We start from the raw sequence: 14,298 nt of genomic DNA on the forward strand, positions 1-14,298 counted from the left end.
TTATCACAGCAGACCTTGGGTGAACATTCGGTTTCACCAGCCACAGAATGGGCATGCCTATGCAAAAGGCATGTGCTAAGCACTGGGGAAGGAGAAATGCAGAGATGACAAGATCTAGCATCAGCCTTCAGAGGACTTTCAAATTAGTACAGTGGTTGGATGGATAGATGGGAACCATACCTGGGAACTACATCTCTGCTATTAGTTTTCTCAACACGTGAATATAAGGGGAAGTGGGAGTGGCACAGGCCCTGGAACCCAATGGTATGTCCCCAAGGTTGTTCAGGGAGACTCATTTCTGGGAAAAGCACATACCACTCAGAAGGGTAGGTGGGGAATCCCAGCACAGGGGCCCTAGTGCCACTTCCTTCCATGGAGCTTCAGAGTCAAGTCTCAGTGCCACCTCCTTCCTTCTAGGGAAGTCCCAGAGCCAAGAATCCATGGTGTCAGCTACCAGTAATGTGGAGACGATGGAGACATTCTGCCATAGGAGTGACTCTGAATACCAGACCCCATATAAGGATCCAGGACCTAAGGGAGAGCCAACTAGGCCTGTGTGTGTGTCCACAGGGGCCTCTTACCTTGCTTCCACCACCACCCATGGTTATCAGCAGCTGCCTGGACTGGCTTTTCTGTCTCTCTTACAGAGTGGGAACAAAGGATGGAGAAAGAGGGGAGGTTTTCAGAGCATGGTACTCAGGACTGGGCACCTCCTTCTACCTGGCCAGGAGCACGCACCTTGCCCCCTTCACTGTCACCCTGGAGGCAAGCAGACCTCTTGAGCCAGCTGCTGAGCTGCACCTGCCTTGAGAAAAAGGCACCCGGGCCTTAAGCAGGGGATGAATATTCATTGGCATGAACCTTTGCAAACTCATTTGGGGGAAAAAATTAGATCAGGAGAAGTAATCAGATTATTAAAAAGGAAGAGCAAGGACAGAAGGCAGCGTGGAGGGAAGAATCCCATTTAAAATGCAGGGAGAGATTTCTTCCCTGCAGAGTAGCTGTGACCCCCTGGATCATGCACGAGGAATAGTTAAGCTCTCCCACATTTCTGCTGCATAAAAATGTTGGTTTTGGAGGCTTCAGTTGAGGGGGGAGGGGCAGAGGCAATGTGCCCCTTCCACATACGAAAATTATAAAATAATGTTTTGAGGTTTTCATTTTATCTTCCTTGGATATCAAGAAAAATTGAGAGCCAAAGAGGCTCTGGTGAGTGCTGAGTGACAGGTTAAAGGGCTCCAATAAAGATTAGATGGTCCACTATCTCCTGAGGAAATTGCATAAAAGTGGTTATTCCCTCTTGCTTCTATTAATTTCCTCTTCCTGGCTGCTTGGAAATGCTTCATAACCTGATGCTGCAGATGGGGACGAGAGACGTTTTCCATTATCTCAATCACTGCACTGTTTATGAGACACTTAATCTGTTTCTTTATAAAGTAATAGTACTGTAGGTGATGGATTTAGTGTCACTGTAAGTCTGCGTGCGAAAATGGAGGGAAGGGGTTCTCAAGAGCACTGTAAGCACCAGGTAATTTGTTACATCCTTGAGGCTCTGAGAAGTTGGGTGGGTGTTTCAAGGTGACCTTGTAGATGTTAGCTAGGGGTCACGTGTACTAGTCCCTTGAAGTGGGAGGGAAATACTATGTGTTTTGCGGGGGAATGGAAATATGCTTAGGGACCTGGTATTGAGGTTTGGTGTCTTCCTCTCTGTCAAAGTCGAGGGCTGGGAAAGGGGTGTGTGTAGGGGGAGTGCCACCCAAAAGCTCATTTATCACCTGTCTGAACTGTGATCACTTGCAAGGGAGAGAGAGAAGTCAGCCCCTTTTTCTTAAGGAAACAAAGCAAGCAGGTATCAGAAAACACAGAGCCTTCCAAGTTACAGGCATTCCAGGAACACTCAGCCAAGGGCATGGGACTCCTCTCTTCCTACACACCTCCCAGAGCACTACTGAAGCCCTGTGGCTGCAATCAGAGCTGGGGATTCTCTGACCTAATTTCCTTTCCTACCTCTCCTGTTCTTCCACCTCTTCCCCTCTTGCTTTGTCTTTTCTTTGCTTTTTCAAAACCTCCCTTATTAGCTGCCACAAGAAAATGTTGTGTACAGTCCTCATCTCATAACAATGGATCCCCCAAATGATGCACATCCTGCCAGGGCAGCTCCCCACCCCCAGGCCCCATGCTTACAACAGAGCACAGCCCATGTACAGGAACCTGCCACCGCCAGCAGCAGGGTGATTTTCAAGGCCTCCCCTGGACCCCTGCACGTTGCTCCTATCCCTGTAGCAAGGTGCCTAGTGCTTGGAAGTTCTTCTATAAACTTTTGATGAATGAGCGATTCATAACTGTGGTGATAGTGACCATACTTGAATATCAAGAGGAAGGCAATCCCGGAGTCTTGAGATGATATTAAAGCAAAGCACTGTGGTATCCACCTTGAAATTGCTTGGAAGTGTGGCTATGTGCTTGGTTAAGCAATCACAGTATTTAATTATCATTTTTTGAAACTCTAGAGTCTTTAGGCAGGTGTGCAGGCTTTCAGAGTCCCCACCATTCTCCTCTGGGTTACTCCCAGCTGCTTTCCATCTCCTGTTTGGGATGAGACTTGTTTGGGATGAGACCATTTGCTTTTGTTTCCCTTGGCCTCAGTATGTTTTGTTAGAGTCTACCTAGAAGCTCCATGGATCACATCTGATTAAAGCTGCTTTTTCTTAAGGGGCAATGTAGTTTTCTTCTTTATTTTCCCATGTTAAATTTCTAGTAAAATAACAATATTGTTAACTACTATTTCTTATTAGTGGTGTCTGATACAATATGAGTTAAAAAGGCTTTGTGGACTAGCCTGGCACTTTAACCATTATTTAAAGCATTAATTCTCTGAGAAAATATAGTGCAAATGCGCTTACAAGTTACAATCTAAAAGTTTCCCAAATAAACCAAGGAATGCTGCTTCTTTATACATTAGGGAATACCTAGACACAGAGTTTATTAAAATATTAACATATGAAATCTAAATATTAAGGAGATTTGTCCATTTTATAACCATAAGTGAAATATATTTTACAGAAATAATGATTTGCCTATTAAACAGAAGAGAAGTAATCTGTGCAGAAACACACCCTCCCATTTGGGTTCCAGGATTTATTTACCCAATTTTGGACTCTAAACTTATATTCTAAATTCTAAGAGTTCCTGCAAAGAAAACTTGTTTTTCAAAAGAAAATGGGTTAGTGGAGGTAAAGAGGAATTAGCATTATTTAGCACTTATTAAGGCTAGGTACACTTTCATATTTGAATTTATTAAATTCTAATGATGTGTGGGAGTTGCTGTGAGAAGTGTTAAATTCTTTTTTATATCTCCTTTATAAAGATGAGCAAGCTGAGGCTCTGAGGGTTTATATCACTTTCCAGTGGTCGCCCGGCTGGGAACCAGCCAGGAATCTGACCCAGGACTGTTGCTCACTGCTCGTTGCTCACTGCCTCACGGAGGCTGGAGTCACACTCACTCCCAGGACCTCTCTCCCCAACCTTTCTCTGTGCTTCTCTCCCTAAAGTCCTGTGCAGACCTGCTGTCCTCTGTTTTCACCCCGTGTGGACGTCTTAGAGTCCGCAGGCTTCAGAGCACCCAGTTCTGACTTCCTCCATCAGGAGGCACTTTCTAAGTCCTGCCACTTGTGGATATCGGGATGATTGTTTATGCTGTTAATGTATTAAATATCAAGCAAGGAGGATTTTAAGTGCTGGAAAGAAAGTGAAAACACCTTGGTTCTCCTGGATACATTAAGAAAACTATGGCACGGTGGGGCCCAACCAATGCAGGAGAGTCACCGATGCCCCTCACCCACCCTCCAAGGAAAGGGCTTCTGCTGAGTTCAGGCTGCAGAGACCTGGGGTTTCTCTGTGATCTTCAGCTCCAGAACTGGGTGTGGTCCAGCAGTGCTGTATGGTTTACAATGGAAGGGGCCAAGTGATTCTCAAGGGTGACAAAGAAGAGACACAGAGAGAAGAAAGAGAGAGAGAGAGGACAGAAAGGAGAGCCCTTACTGAGAGGATATGAAGGGCTTGGAAGGATAGATCAGTAGGCCAAATTCTAGGATACTTTGGGTATGCCATTCAGGGTTTTCCCTTTGGTATTTTATTTGAGTCCTTGGTAAGGTGTTTTTTTTTTTTTTTTTTGCCTTCTACTGAGAAGTTTCTTTTGAATGTGCTGAGATGGGTCAGCAAGTGGTCTATTTATACATGGGTTACAACAGATATCTTTAAGAACTTTATTGGATCATCTAGACAACATTTACCCCAGCGTGTTCCATGGAACTTGAATCCCATGCTCTACAAAATAGGGCTTCTTGATGAAAAAAACATAATATTCTATATTGCATTTTTGGAAGTTCTGAGAAATTCTGTCATAAAAAAGGAGATTAATTTTTCAATCCACATTTTCAAAATATCTGGTCACAGAACCCTTTTGTAAGTAACAGGTGTTAACAAGCCAAAGAACATGTACTCCATGGAACACTCTTGGGTTATGCCATTCCAGAACATTCCATCTCAGAAATTACCTTCCATCCAAGATAATCTCCTGCCCCAGGGCACTTCCAGAGTAGCTGAAACCCTATACTTCAATTCAAATGAGAAATGGAGTGAGAAAATTTTCACAGCATAGGAAATAGTCCTTTCTCCTTGTCTTAAAAGAAAAGCTTGGATATTTTTCAAGTTGTCTGTATGGAAAGCATCACCATCATTTCTCCCACTGTGTGATTCAGGGCAACTTTTTAAATCTTTCTGTGTCCCAATTTCCTCATTAGGAAAATGGAGATAATAATAGGTACCCCATAGAGTCATGCATGGAAAGCTCTTAAAAATAGTGTTAACAGATGGTTGCTATTGCTATTATTAAAGAATACACTGCACTTTCCAGGAGAGAGCAATATATTGGAAAGATGAGATTTGTATAAGTAGAAGCCATTATAATGGTACTTCTGTTACATTGATGATAATGTATTATAATTGTGTGACTATACTGGATCAACAGCTCCTTGAGGGCAAGTTCTGTTCCCTAAATTCCCTGGATCAGGTTCTCAGAAGGGCCACAGCAAATGTTTGTTGAATGAATTTATGAGGCATAGAAGCCAAATGAGTTGACCATGCAGTAAGTTTTACTCAGTCTCAAAGGAGAATGAGTCAGAGCAAGTTTTCTGAGGACAGGAAGAGTCAGGAGGTGAGATGGTAAGGAAGAGCCCATAGAAGCAGGGCAGGCAGGAGCAGTCTTTTGTGGAATCAGCAAGGAGGAGACCAGATGTCTGGAGTAGGATGTCTCTGTAGATGAAGCATGGTGAGAGCCTGAGAGACGGCCAGGAACCAGACTTTTTGGGGCATGGCTCCTCACAGGCTGGCCACACAGGGACTAAGAAAAAGTGCCTCATAGCTGAGGACACCTCTAGTGGGCATCAGGCAGTATCAGGCATTCCCAACCTTCCCCACTACCATGTACATGATAGATGATGCCAAGTGCGTGACACATTCCCTGGAGCACTGCCTACAAAGCCCTCCTTTTTTTGCTCCATCTCCTCCCCTCAAAGCATTTCGAAATGCAATTAAGGGAGAATGATGTTGTTAAGCCAGTAACCTTGAAATCACTTTAATTTCTTTTTAAAGAATCACTCATGAATTTCAGTCCTTTACCATCATTCATAACAAATGCTTGTTAACACAGTTCACAGTGTCCCTTGCATGTGTTGCAACATGACATTTAAGAACCATGGGTCCAGCCCATTGTCAGCCAGAACCCTTTCTGTCCAAGGACGTTAGACGAGATTCCTTCAGTGGGTGGCTGTAGGTAAGTCCCTGGCTGTTCACCAGGTGGAAGAGGTGGGGAATGACCATTTACAGAGAGATCACTTAAGTCCCAGACACTGAGCTACACATTAGGTTCATTTTCTCAATTAAATCTCCTGACACACCTGAAAGGCAAGAATCATTATTCATACTGTTCAAGTGAGAGAGGCCATTGGTACTGGGAAGGTATATTTCATAAGGATGTTTAAAGAATTGGAAGTGCGAAATAGGGTTTTTCTCACTTTGTATAAGCTCTCAGTGTCTTTTTCAGGGGGATCAGAATCTTCCATTTACCAGTTCCAGGGAGGGGCCTCTGACTGTCCCTCTTGCATTAATTCTCAGACGGTCTCTTTGTGTTCCAGCCTGCCCTGCAGGAATGTTCAAGGCCAGCCAAGAAGCTGAGGGCTGTTCCCACTGTCCCTCCAACAGCCGATCCCCTTTGGAGGCGTCTCCCATCTGTACCTGCCGGACCGGCTATTACCGAGCGGACTTTGACCCCCCAGAAGTGGCATGCACTAGTAAGTGTCTGTTAGTGGTTCCCTGACAGTGCCAGTGGTGGGAGTGGGGCAGGAGAGACTAAGACACTCACTGATTGCAGCACAAAGCAGAAAGGTGGGCTGGGGTGCTGAAATGGACAGCTCCACTCAGGCCTCCTCTCCCTGTTTAGTAACACAGTGAAGATTAAATTCCTTCTTTACCCATGGAAGAATCTCCCTCCCACTGAGGCAAGACAATTTTTGCCCACCAGATGCTAAAAATGCCAACCTGGAGAGTTCTTTGAGTGTAAAATCAAAATCCACTAGGATATTGCAACAATTCTTGTAAATTCTAGTCACCTCCTCCAGGAAGCCCTCTTTGCAATGACAGTTGAGAATATCCACTTCACTGTGCCTCCTATATCTCTGTGACCAGACTCCCCTCAGACTCTCATAATTTTATTAGTTTCCCAGTTCTTCTGTGCTTGCCTTCTCTGATATCACATGAACGTTCTTATGTTCCAGGACCATACATTCATATCCCCATGTCCCTTCCAGTGCCTGGTATGGTGCAGCATCTGTGCCCCTGCTAAACAACAAGACCAGGGGCCTGGCCACAACGTGCATCTCTGAGTCAACAATCCTGTGTCTGGGGCTAATGCGTCAACTCCACCACTCTCCCATTCTCTGCTTAGAGGGAAGGGCAGTCGTCTTGGCAAAAGCATGTGTGGGAGGCAACTCCACTCCCTGGGTAGGGATGAGGAGGAGAATTTCCTTCCAATATTCTTTCCCATACTCTTGAGGAGGCAGGAAGCACTGCTTTCCCTGCCCAGCACTTTAGAGACTGTGCCCCTACTTCCCTCAGTGTTGTAGCCTTGTTACTGGGATGATGTTACTTTTCAGAATTTCCATTGTATTCACAAGTCAGTGGTCCAGGCTGGCCACTAATTATCTAAGGCTTTCTTCTGCATTGGATGCTATGCCTGATCTTTAGCATCCTTTAAGCACGTAACTTCCCTTCACCTTGTTGCACCAAATCCCTTCCTCCCACCCCCAGGATAGAGGGGCACAGAGGGGCCATTTCATACACACTTGCCGTTTGATGGATAGAAAAAAAGGACTGAACTCTGAGTAGAATTTCTTAATTCTGGCCTTGCCGTGTAGGTAACCCTTGCTGAGTAGAGAAGAGGAATGAAAGTGTCTTCCAGATCAAGGTCCTGAGGTCGATCAATGCTTACAGATTTGATTTAAGGAAAAGTTCATCCTCTGGTAAACTGATTTTCCCCAGACCTCCTCTCCAGTGGGATGATATGAACAGAAATGATTCCATTTCTGATGACTACAGTCCGTCTTTTTGTTGTGGATCCTCACTATTGATTTCTGAGGTTCCCCTGTGGGTCCCTGTGTGCCTCAGAAGCACTGTTTAACTCTTGTCTTTAGAGTGCTGAATCCTGCTGCCTGAATCTTCAGATCAAAGGCCAGTCTCCATGATGTCCAAATCACACTCAGGACCTCACAGCTTTCCTCTTGAAAACATTCCCTTCCACTTCTGCTCATGAATGCTCTCTCACTGGTCAGGCTCTCTCTGCAGATCACTTCCTGCAAATGAAAGTCAGGGCCTCCAGCTTCCCACTTCAGCAGACACACAGTGTAAATCCATCCGGCCCCTGGATGAGCTCCCTACGGGGAAGGCAGGACAGTGACCAAATGCTCGAAACACTGATGTGGGGTCGTCCGCTCCTGTCTCCCTCTCAAGGCTTATCTTCTAACCGTCTAACCTGATGTGCTTGGACCGGTAGGACTGATTCCTGAGATAAGTAGGAATGTTCCAAAGCTTCCAGTCTGCACATTGTAGACCCTCAGTCCTCCCTGCCTCTCCATGTCTCGAGTCCACCTCTGAACTTAGACCTCACAGACTTTTCTCCCCTGTCTCTGGTCTAGCTAGCTTTGAGGTTAGTCACACCTTCCGTACCTGCTGTGGTTCCACCACAATCTCCCCACCTTTCCCAGAGTGGGGGTGAATGTTAGACTTCTCTGTGTGTGTCACCACACCCTTTACATAGTCCTGTGTTATTATCCTCTAGACATAGAACATTAGGGTCAGACGAGAAATCCCCAACTCCAGGTCACACTTGTCTGTGGTGGCCATGTCCGAGAGCAGCTCCTGGCTGTGTTGTCCAGCCCCTAGTCTCAGCCTGCAGGGGCAAGGACTTGGTGAGGGACCCAGAGGCTGGACTGGGCTGCAACAACACAATGCTAGGCAAAACAAGTGTAAATAAACCTATTATTTTATTGAGCCTCATTATATATTTGATTTATTGTGTGCTAGGGAAGTAGTGTATGAAAAAGTCAATTTGTTGGCTTTTATAATCTCATTAGGGTTTCCTTTTAAAGCATTCTAATTGGAGGTGCCATCTGTTCTCTTAAAAAGGCATCACCACAGTAAATAATTTTTCAAATACAAGGAGCATATCTGTAGCTGTGGAGGCCAGGCACAGCCCTGCACCATGGCCCTGGGGACCCTGGCTGGTTCCACAGGTAGAGGAGGTCAACCAGGCATGGACCCTGCCGAGCCTGGGAGAGGGTGATTGGGCTGGTGGGGGAGCAGGAAAAAGGGGCTTGCACATTTTGCAGGTTCAATCTTTCATCCGTCCAATCAGAAAGAGCCGTGGACTAGCAGGGCACTGGGAGGACCCTGGTAAAGGGGCGCTTTCTTCTTCTAAAATGTACAAGACACTGGTGTCTACAGGGTCCAGGTGTTGTAAGCATCAGGGAAAGGGGACAGTGTTGGGAATGTCCCAGAGCCCAGGCCTTAGAGTCTGGAAGGACCTCAGGTTTGGCCTGTTGCCATCACCTTTAAATGAGATTATATCAACAGGCACACACTCATTCACTGACAATATTGAAGATTTTATGAAAAGTCTCACAATTTAAAATGTGCTTTTATAAGTCTAACATACCTATGGTGCACTAAAAACTAATGTTTTTATTGAATCCTGTTAATCTCTTGAGACCAGCACATATGTAGTCATAGTATTTTTATAACATTAAATGTGTTAATTTATTCTAAATTTATCTAAACATTTAGAATGCATGATAATTTTTGTGGCTGCTTGTGGACATTTCTTCATTTTCTTTTTAATGTCTTGTGAAAGCTTAAGATCCCTTGACCTTTGAGAGGCCCTGGCAGCCCTATGTGTCCACTCTAGCCCTTGACAAGATTCGTGGGCTCAGTAGGGATTTGGGCACACCCCAGGGGAGTGACAAAGGGACTGGCGTGGGCTCTAAGTGAAGGCAGAGGCGGGGGCTCAGTGAGCTCTGTGTCTGAGGGTGATGATGCTGTTCTTGCTGGTCTGTGGACACCAGCACCCCCCTTCCTTCGTCACCCTCCTTGCACCTCGGTCAGGCCTGGAGTTCTCGATCTGCTGCATAAACACCTGGTTGATCACCCCCTTGCCTAGCCATGGTCCAATACCTGCTCATATTCAAGAGGAGGCCTTGTCTCCCTGAAGGCTATGGAAGGAAGGAAGGAAGGGGAGGCTGAGAAGGCTGACATAGGGTTTAGGATGCACGCTACAGCTTGTCAGGGCTGTCCTCAAATATCCTCAGCCAGGGTTGGGGTGAGTGTGATGGCAGCTGGAGCAGGTCACAGGTGCCCCCCACCCCTCTCTGCTAACATAGCGCTATTTATGAAGCCAGGCCTCATGAATGATGGGGACCACCTCTGTTGTGGAGTTGCCAAAGGGCCACTTACAGCAGGGGGGAAGGGGTGAGGTCAAGGGGCAAGTGCAGCCTCATCAGCTGGGAGGGGCTGTGAAGGCCGTGGGTTCCCCAGGGCACAGACTCTGAGCTTCAGCTGAGGAGCTTGCCACCTTTGTCCTCCTCCTTCCTGCCCTGGCCACAGCACAGAGGCCCAGAGGCCCGCTGAGGAGTCCTGGCCTTCCCAAATGACCCCAGACTTGGGGAAAGCACATTAAATCATTGATTGCATGTAGCAGTCAGAAGATGGGCTTTGGCATTTCACAGACAAAAGTTTGAATCTTGACTCTGTCTCTTACCTTCTCTGTGATCCTGGGCTAATTTCTTAACTGTCATACATTCTGTCATTTTATTCTTCCACCTTACAATAACGTATGCCTTTCTGGGTTGTTATGAAGATTAAGCAAAATAGTATTATAGAGTCTTTGGCACAATGCCTGGATTATAGTAAATGCAATTGATGTTAGAACTTGCTTTGGTTACATCCCTGAAAAGTGTGAAGATTGCAGCTCATACAGAAGCTTCCAGCATGATAAGATGCTGGAGACCTAAAGGGGATGTCCTCAAGGAGAGTCTCTGTTGATGCTGACCCTGAGCATCACAGTGGAGCCCATTGTGTGGCTCCAGACCACACAGGACCCTTGGCTTGAAGGTCTTGGTGAAAACAAAGGGACGAAGATGGTGGCTGGGGCTGGGCACACTGCGGAGGAAGCAGGGAGATGCAGACCCAGCGTCTGAGAGCAGCAGATACCGCCCAGCCCTCCTGTCCTCGACTGAGAGGGGCCAAGAAGGTGGGTGAGAGTGTGGCCCCGAAACAGCTGGCTCTCATCCTCGGGGCGCAGAGGTATACTGACCTCTCAGGGTCAGACTGGTGGCACAGGGAGCACGGCAGGGTCAGTGGAGACAGGCAGCAGCCAGGAACACACGAGCAAGTGCACAGAAATGTGAAGCCAGGCACTGAAATGTGTGCCCTCAGTTTTAAATAATTTCTAGTTTACTGGGGATGAAATGGAAAGTAGGAATTTATGAAGCAGGTGAAAATAGGTAATTATGCCTTATAAAATTGCTGTCTGTGAAAAACTGTGTGGAAGGACTGGTGTAAAAATAATTACCTTGTTACATTTCTGACCACAAAAACCCTTTTTCTGTCACCCACATGGGAGAAACTTTGATGGATCACAGAGACAAGCTAATGCTTGTCTTGCTTCTTTGTTTCTTCTCCAGATGCAATGGGTGTCCCCCCCTGCAGTTTGGATCATAGAAATGGAATGAAGAAAGGGCTTCAGAGGACACTGTCTTGTCCCCTGGGCCCTCCTGCCGCCCCCTCACATGAGGGGGCAAGATGCTGGCCAGACCTCTGGGGTGGCCCTCCACTTCCCCCAAGGACCACCCTGATCTCCCTCCTGACTCACACAGAGAGGCCAGGAGGCTGAGTGGTGAGGCAGGAGCTTTGGGTGTGGATCCTGATGCTGTGACCCTATAGCCTCTGAGGAACTTCTCATCAGCAGAACTGGGAATGGTGCAACTCAGATTAGGGGATTGTGAGAATTAAGTGAAACCCCAGATGAAAACTCAGGTCTGTCTGCTTCCAGGGCTCCAACCTCACACATAGGAGAGCTAAAATTTGGTGGTTTTGGGAGGGCGTTGCAGAAGGTCATGGCAGTGATGGCGATTTGCTGTCACATCTGCTTCTCCTGGAGAAAGATCAGAATCCATTCCTCTCTGTCCCATCTCTACATACTCCAGTTTCTCTCCCTTAAGCTCACCTTCCATCCTTTAAGGATGGCAGCTGTCTCCCTCTTTCACCCCAGGGGTCATGTGGCACAGGGATCATGGCCCTTGGATGGACTGCCCAGGAGGGTGACGTTGCCCAGTCCCTAGTCTTCCCAGGCAGGCCAGTGGAATGAAGAAGAGGGCACCAGGGCTCTGGGGATGGGAAGGGCCTTGGGACATCGGGACAAGGAGGAAGTCCTCTACAGCCGGGCCTAATGGCCTTCAGGGCATTGTGAAAAGTCTGTAAGGACATCGGCTTATAAACCTCCCACCAGCCTTGGGTCCTGCTGGGTCATGCTCCACAGATCGCCCGTGATGGTGCTTCTTCACAGCGGTGTTATTAAATGTAGTCCCTGGGCCAGTAGCCTCAGCATCACCCGGGAACTTGTTGGAAATACTCCCAGTCACTCCCTAGACTGCCTGAATGAGACACCCTGGGAGTGCGGATGGGGAGGCAGTCATCTTAGGTTTAGCGAGCCCTCCAGGTGAGTATGAAGCAGCTCAAATTGAGAACATTGCTTTAGATGCTTTAGAATTAGGTCCTGTTTCTCTATCCTCTGCTTTATGACTCATGGAGAAAGGCCACTGAGTGGATTCTGCAGATTAGAACCACAGGGCTTGCCCCTCCTCCTCGAGGCTGGAGGGAGAGACAGAGACATAGGGAGATACAGGCAGAGAGAAACAGAGAGAAGGAGGGAAAGACAGAGGCAGAGGAAGAATGGAAGGAGAGAGAGAGAGAAAAAGACAGACAGTGAGGGAGAGAGACAGAGGCTGTGGGAACCTGTGTGAGAGGTACGAAGGATGTGAGGTGAGTGTGAATGTGTGTGCATGCCTGTGGCCGGGGGTTTCTGGGAAGAGACTCACCAGTTCTCAGAGCAACCCCACTTTCTCTGGCTCCTTCGTTCTTATTCTTGGGTGGTTGGAACAGTGTGGAGACCTCCAAGGCACAGCATTAGCCAGGGCTGGGAACTGTGATGGGGCACGGAAAAGAGGAGGTCAGGGAGCATGACCTGGCTGGGGTCATGCTCAGGAAGGGCTCAGAGAGAAACTGAGGCAGAAGGCGAGTGCCTGGTGGGAGCTGCTCGCCTGAGCTCAGCTGGTGGATCTGGTGGGCAGGGAATAGCAACAGGTGATGAGCCTCACCACTCACCTGGTCTCCCCCCTACCTGGCAGGGGAAAGGCCAAGAGGAAACCTCTGGGGCTGCCACCACAGGGAGGGGCCCTTCAGGCCCGAGAGGACAGGCAGGACCCCCAGGGTTACAGACACACCATCCGGGACAGGAACCTGGTGTTGTCAACTGGGGACTGTGTGCTTGTGTCCATGCCTACATTTTAGGCGTGACCTTTTCAAGAGACCTTTTCAAAAGCACTTACTTCTATTAGTTTAGAAGTTGTGACATATTAAAAGAAGGCTGCTTTACCCATTGCTGACCTGGGCTTAAGCAAAAGATACCCCAGGTATCCTGTTCCATAGGGTAAGGGCTGCTTGATTTTACTGGATACATGATCCATGTGGCACATGACAATAGATCATTTGTGTTTCTGAGAGGGAAGCAGCCTGTTTTCCTTGAGGTGAAATTCAGACAAGGGTCAGAGTTGAACAAGAGTCTCAGGACACGTGTCTGGGTTGGCTTGGTTTCTACGCCTGGCTGCAGAGCTGAGGGAGTGTGGCGGCAAGCTGGAAGCTCTTTGCAGCTGCCACTGCTGATTCAAGAAGGGTCAATGCTGCCTGTGTAAACACACTTCTGCACTTCTGTAATCTACAATTTCTTTTCAAAGTTGCTTGACCCTACTGGGTCTAACCCTGGAGGCATCATGTAGCTCAGAGTTTTAAGCGAACAGCACTTCCATTCCAACGTTGCATCCCAAGAGTATTTGGAGCCCCAGGTTGTTAACATTCAGGGCAGCCTTCTAGTCCTGTCACCCAAACTCCTCTTCAATGTCAGCTTTTTCTCTCCAACAACCCTGAGAGGTGGTCATTCCACTCGGAGTTTTCTGGATATTTGGGATGACTGACATCGATATATTTTGCAGGTCAGTTCCATTCCAGTGCTGGGCCGCCATCATGCAGTGTTGCAGAAGTGATCTCCTGGACCTTGGGCTGGATTCTGCCTTTTCCCCCTTCTCACCATCAGTCCACTGTCGAGGACTAATGTCTGCAGGCCAGTGGTTCCAATGCTTAAGGACAACTTTCTCATTTTTCCTTAAATCACCTACTTCAGACTAAACATTGGTTACACGATCTGTTCTCCAAAGCATATGATTTCCTGAACCCCCCCCTGCCCTGGCTGGCCTTGTCTCAGTCTCTCACATTTATCAATAAAGCTCTCAGAATATGGCAGCCACAAAAAAACCTGCGGCCCCCCACCCCAGGGCCGGGCGCAGTGGGACGCGATGGAGTCTCCCCCATGGCTGGGTCCCCGTTGATTGCAGGCCTTCATGCCGTGGGTGCCTTCCA

The 14,298-nt window shown here is 47.5% G+C and overlaps 1 protein-coding gene across 2 annotated transcripts in view; it reads left to right on the forward strand.

Moving 5' to 3' along the window:
- EPHB1 (EPH receptor B1) overlaps positions 1-14,298 on the forward strand; it is a 462,780-nt gene that overhangs the window by 294,712 nt on the left and 153,770 nt on the right. For both annotated transcript variants that reach the window (XM_073232346.1, XM_073232347.1), the window contains one exon: positions 6,195-6,350. In XM_073232346.1, the coding sequence (XP_073088447.1) occupies positions 6,195-6,350 (156 nt within the window). The remainder of the gene's footprint in view (positions 1-6,194; positions 6,351-14,298) is intronic.

This window comes from Manis javanica, chromosome 3 (genome assembly GCF_040802235.1).
Source record: "Manis javanica isolate MJ-LG chromosome 3, MJ_LKY, whole genome shotgun sequence".
NCBI lineage: Eukaryota > Metazoa > Chordata > Mammalia > Pholidota > Manidae > Manis > Manis javanica.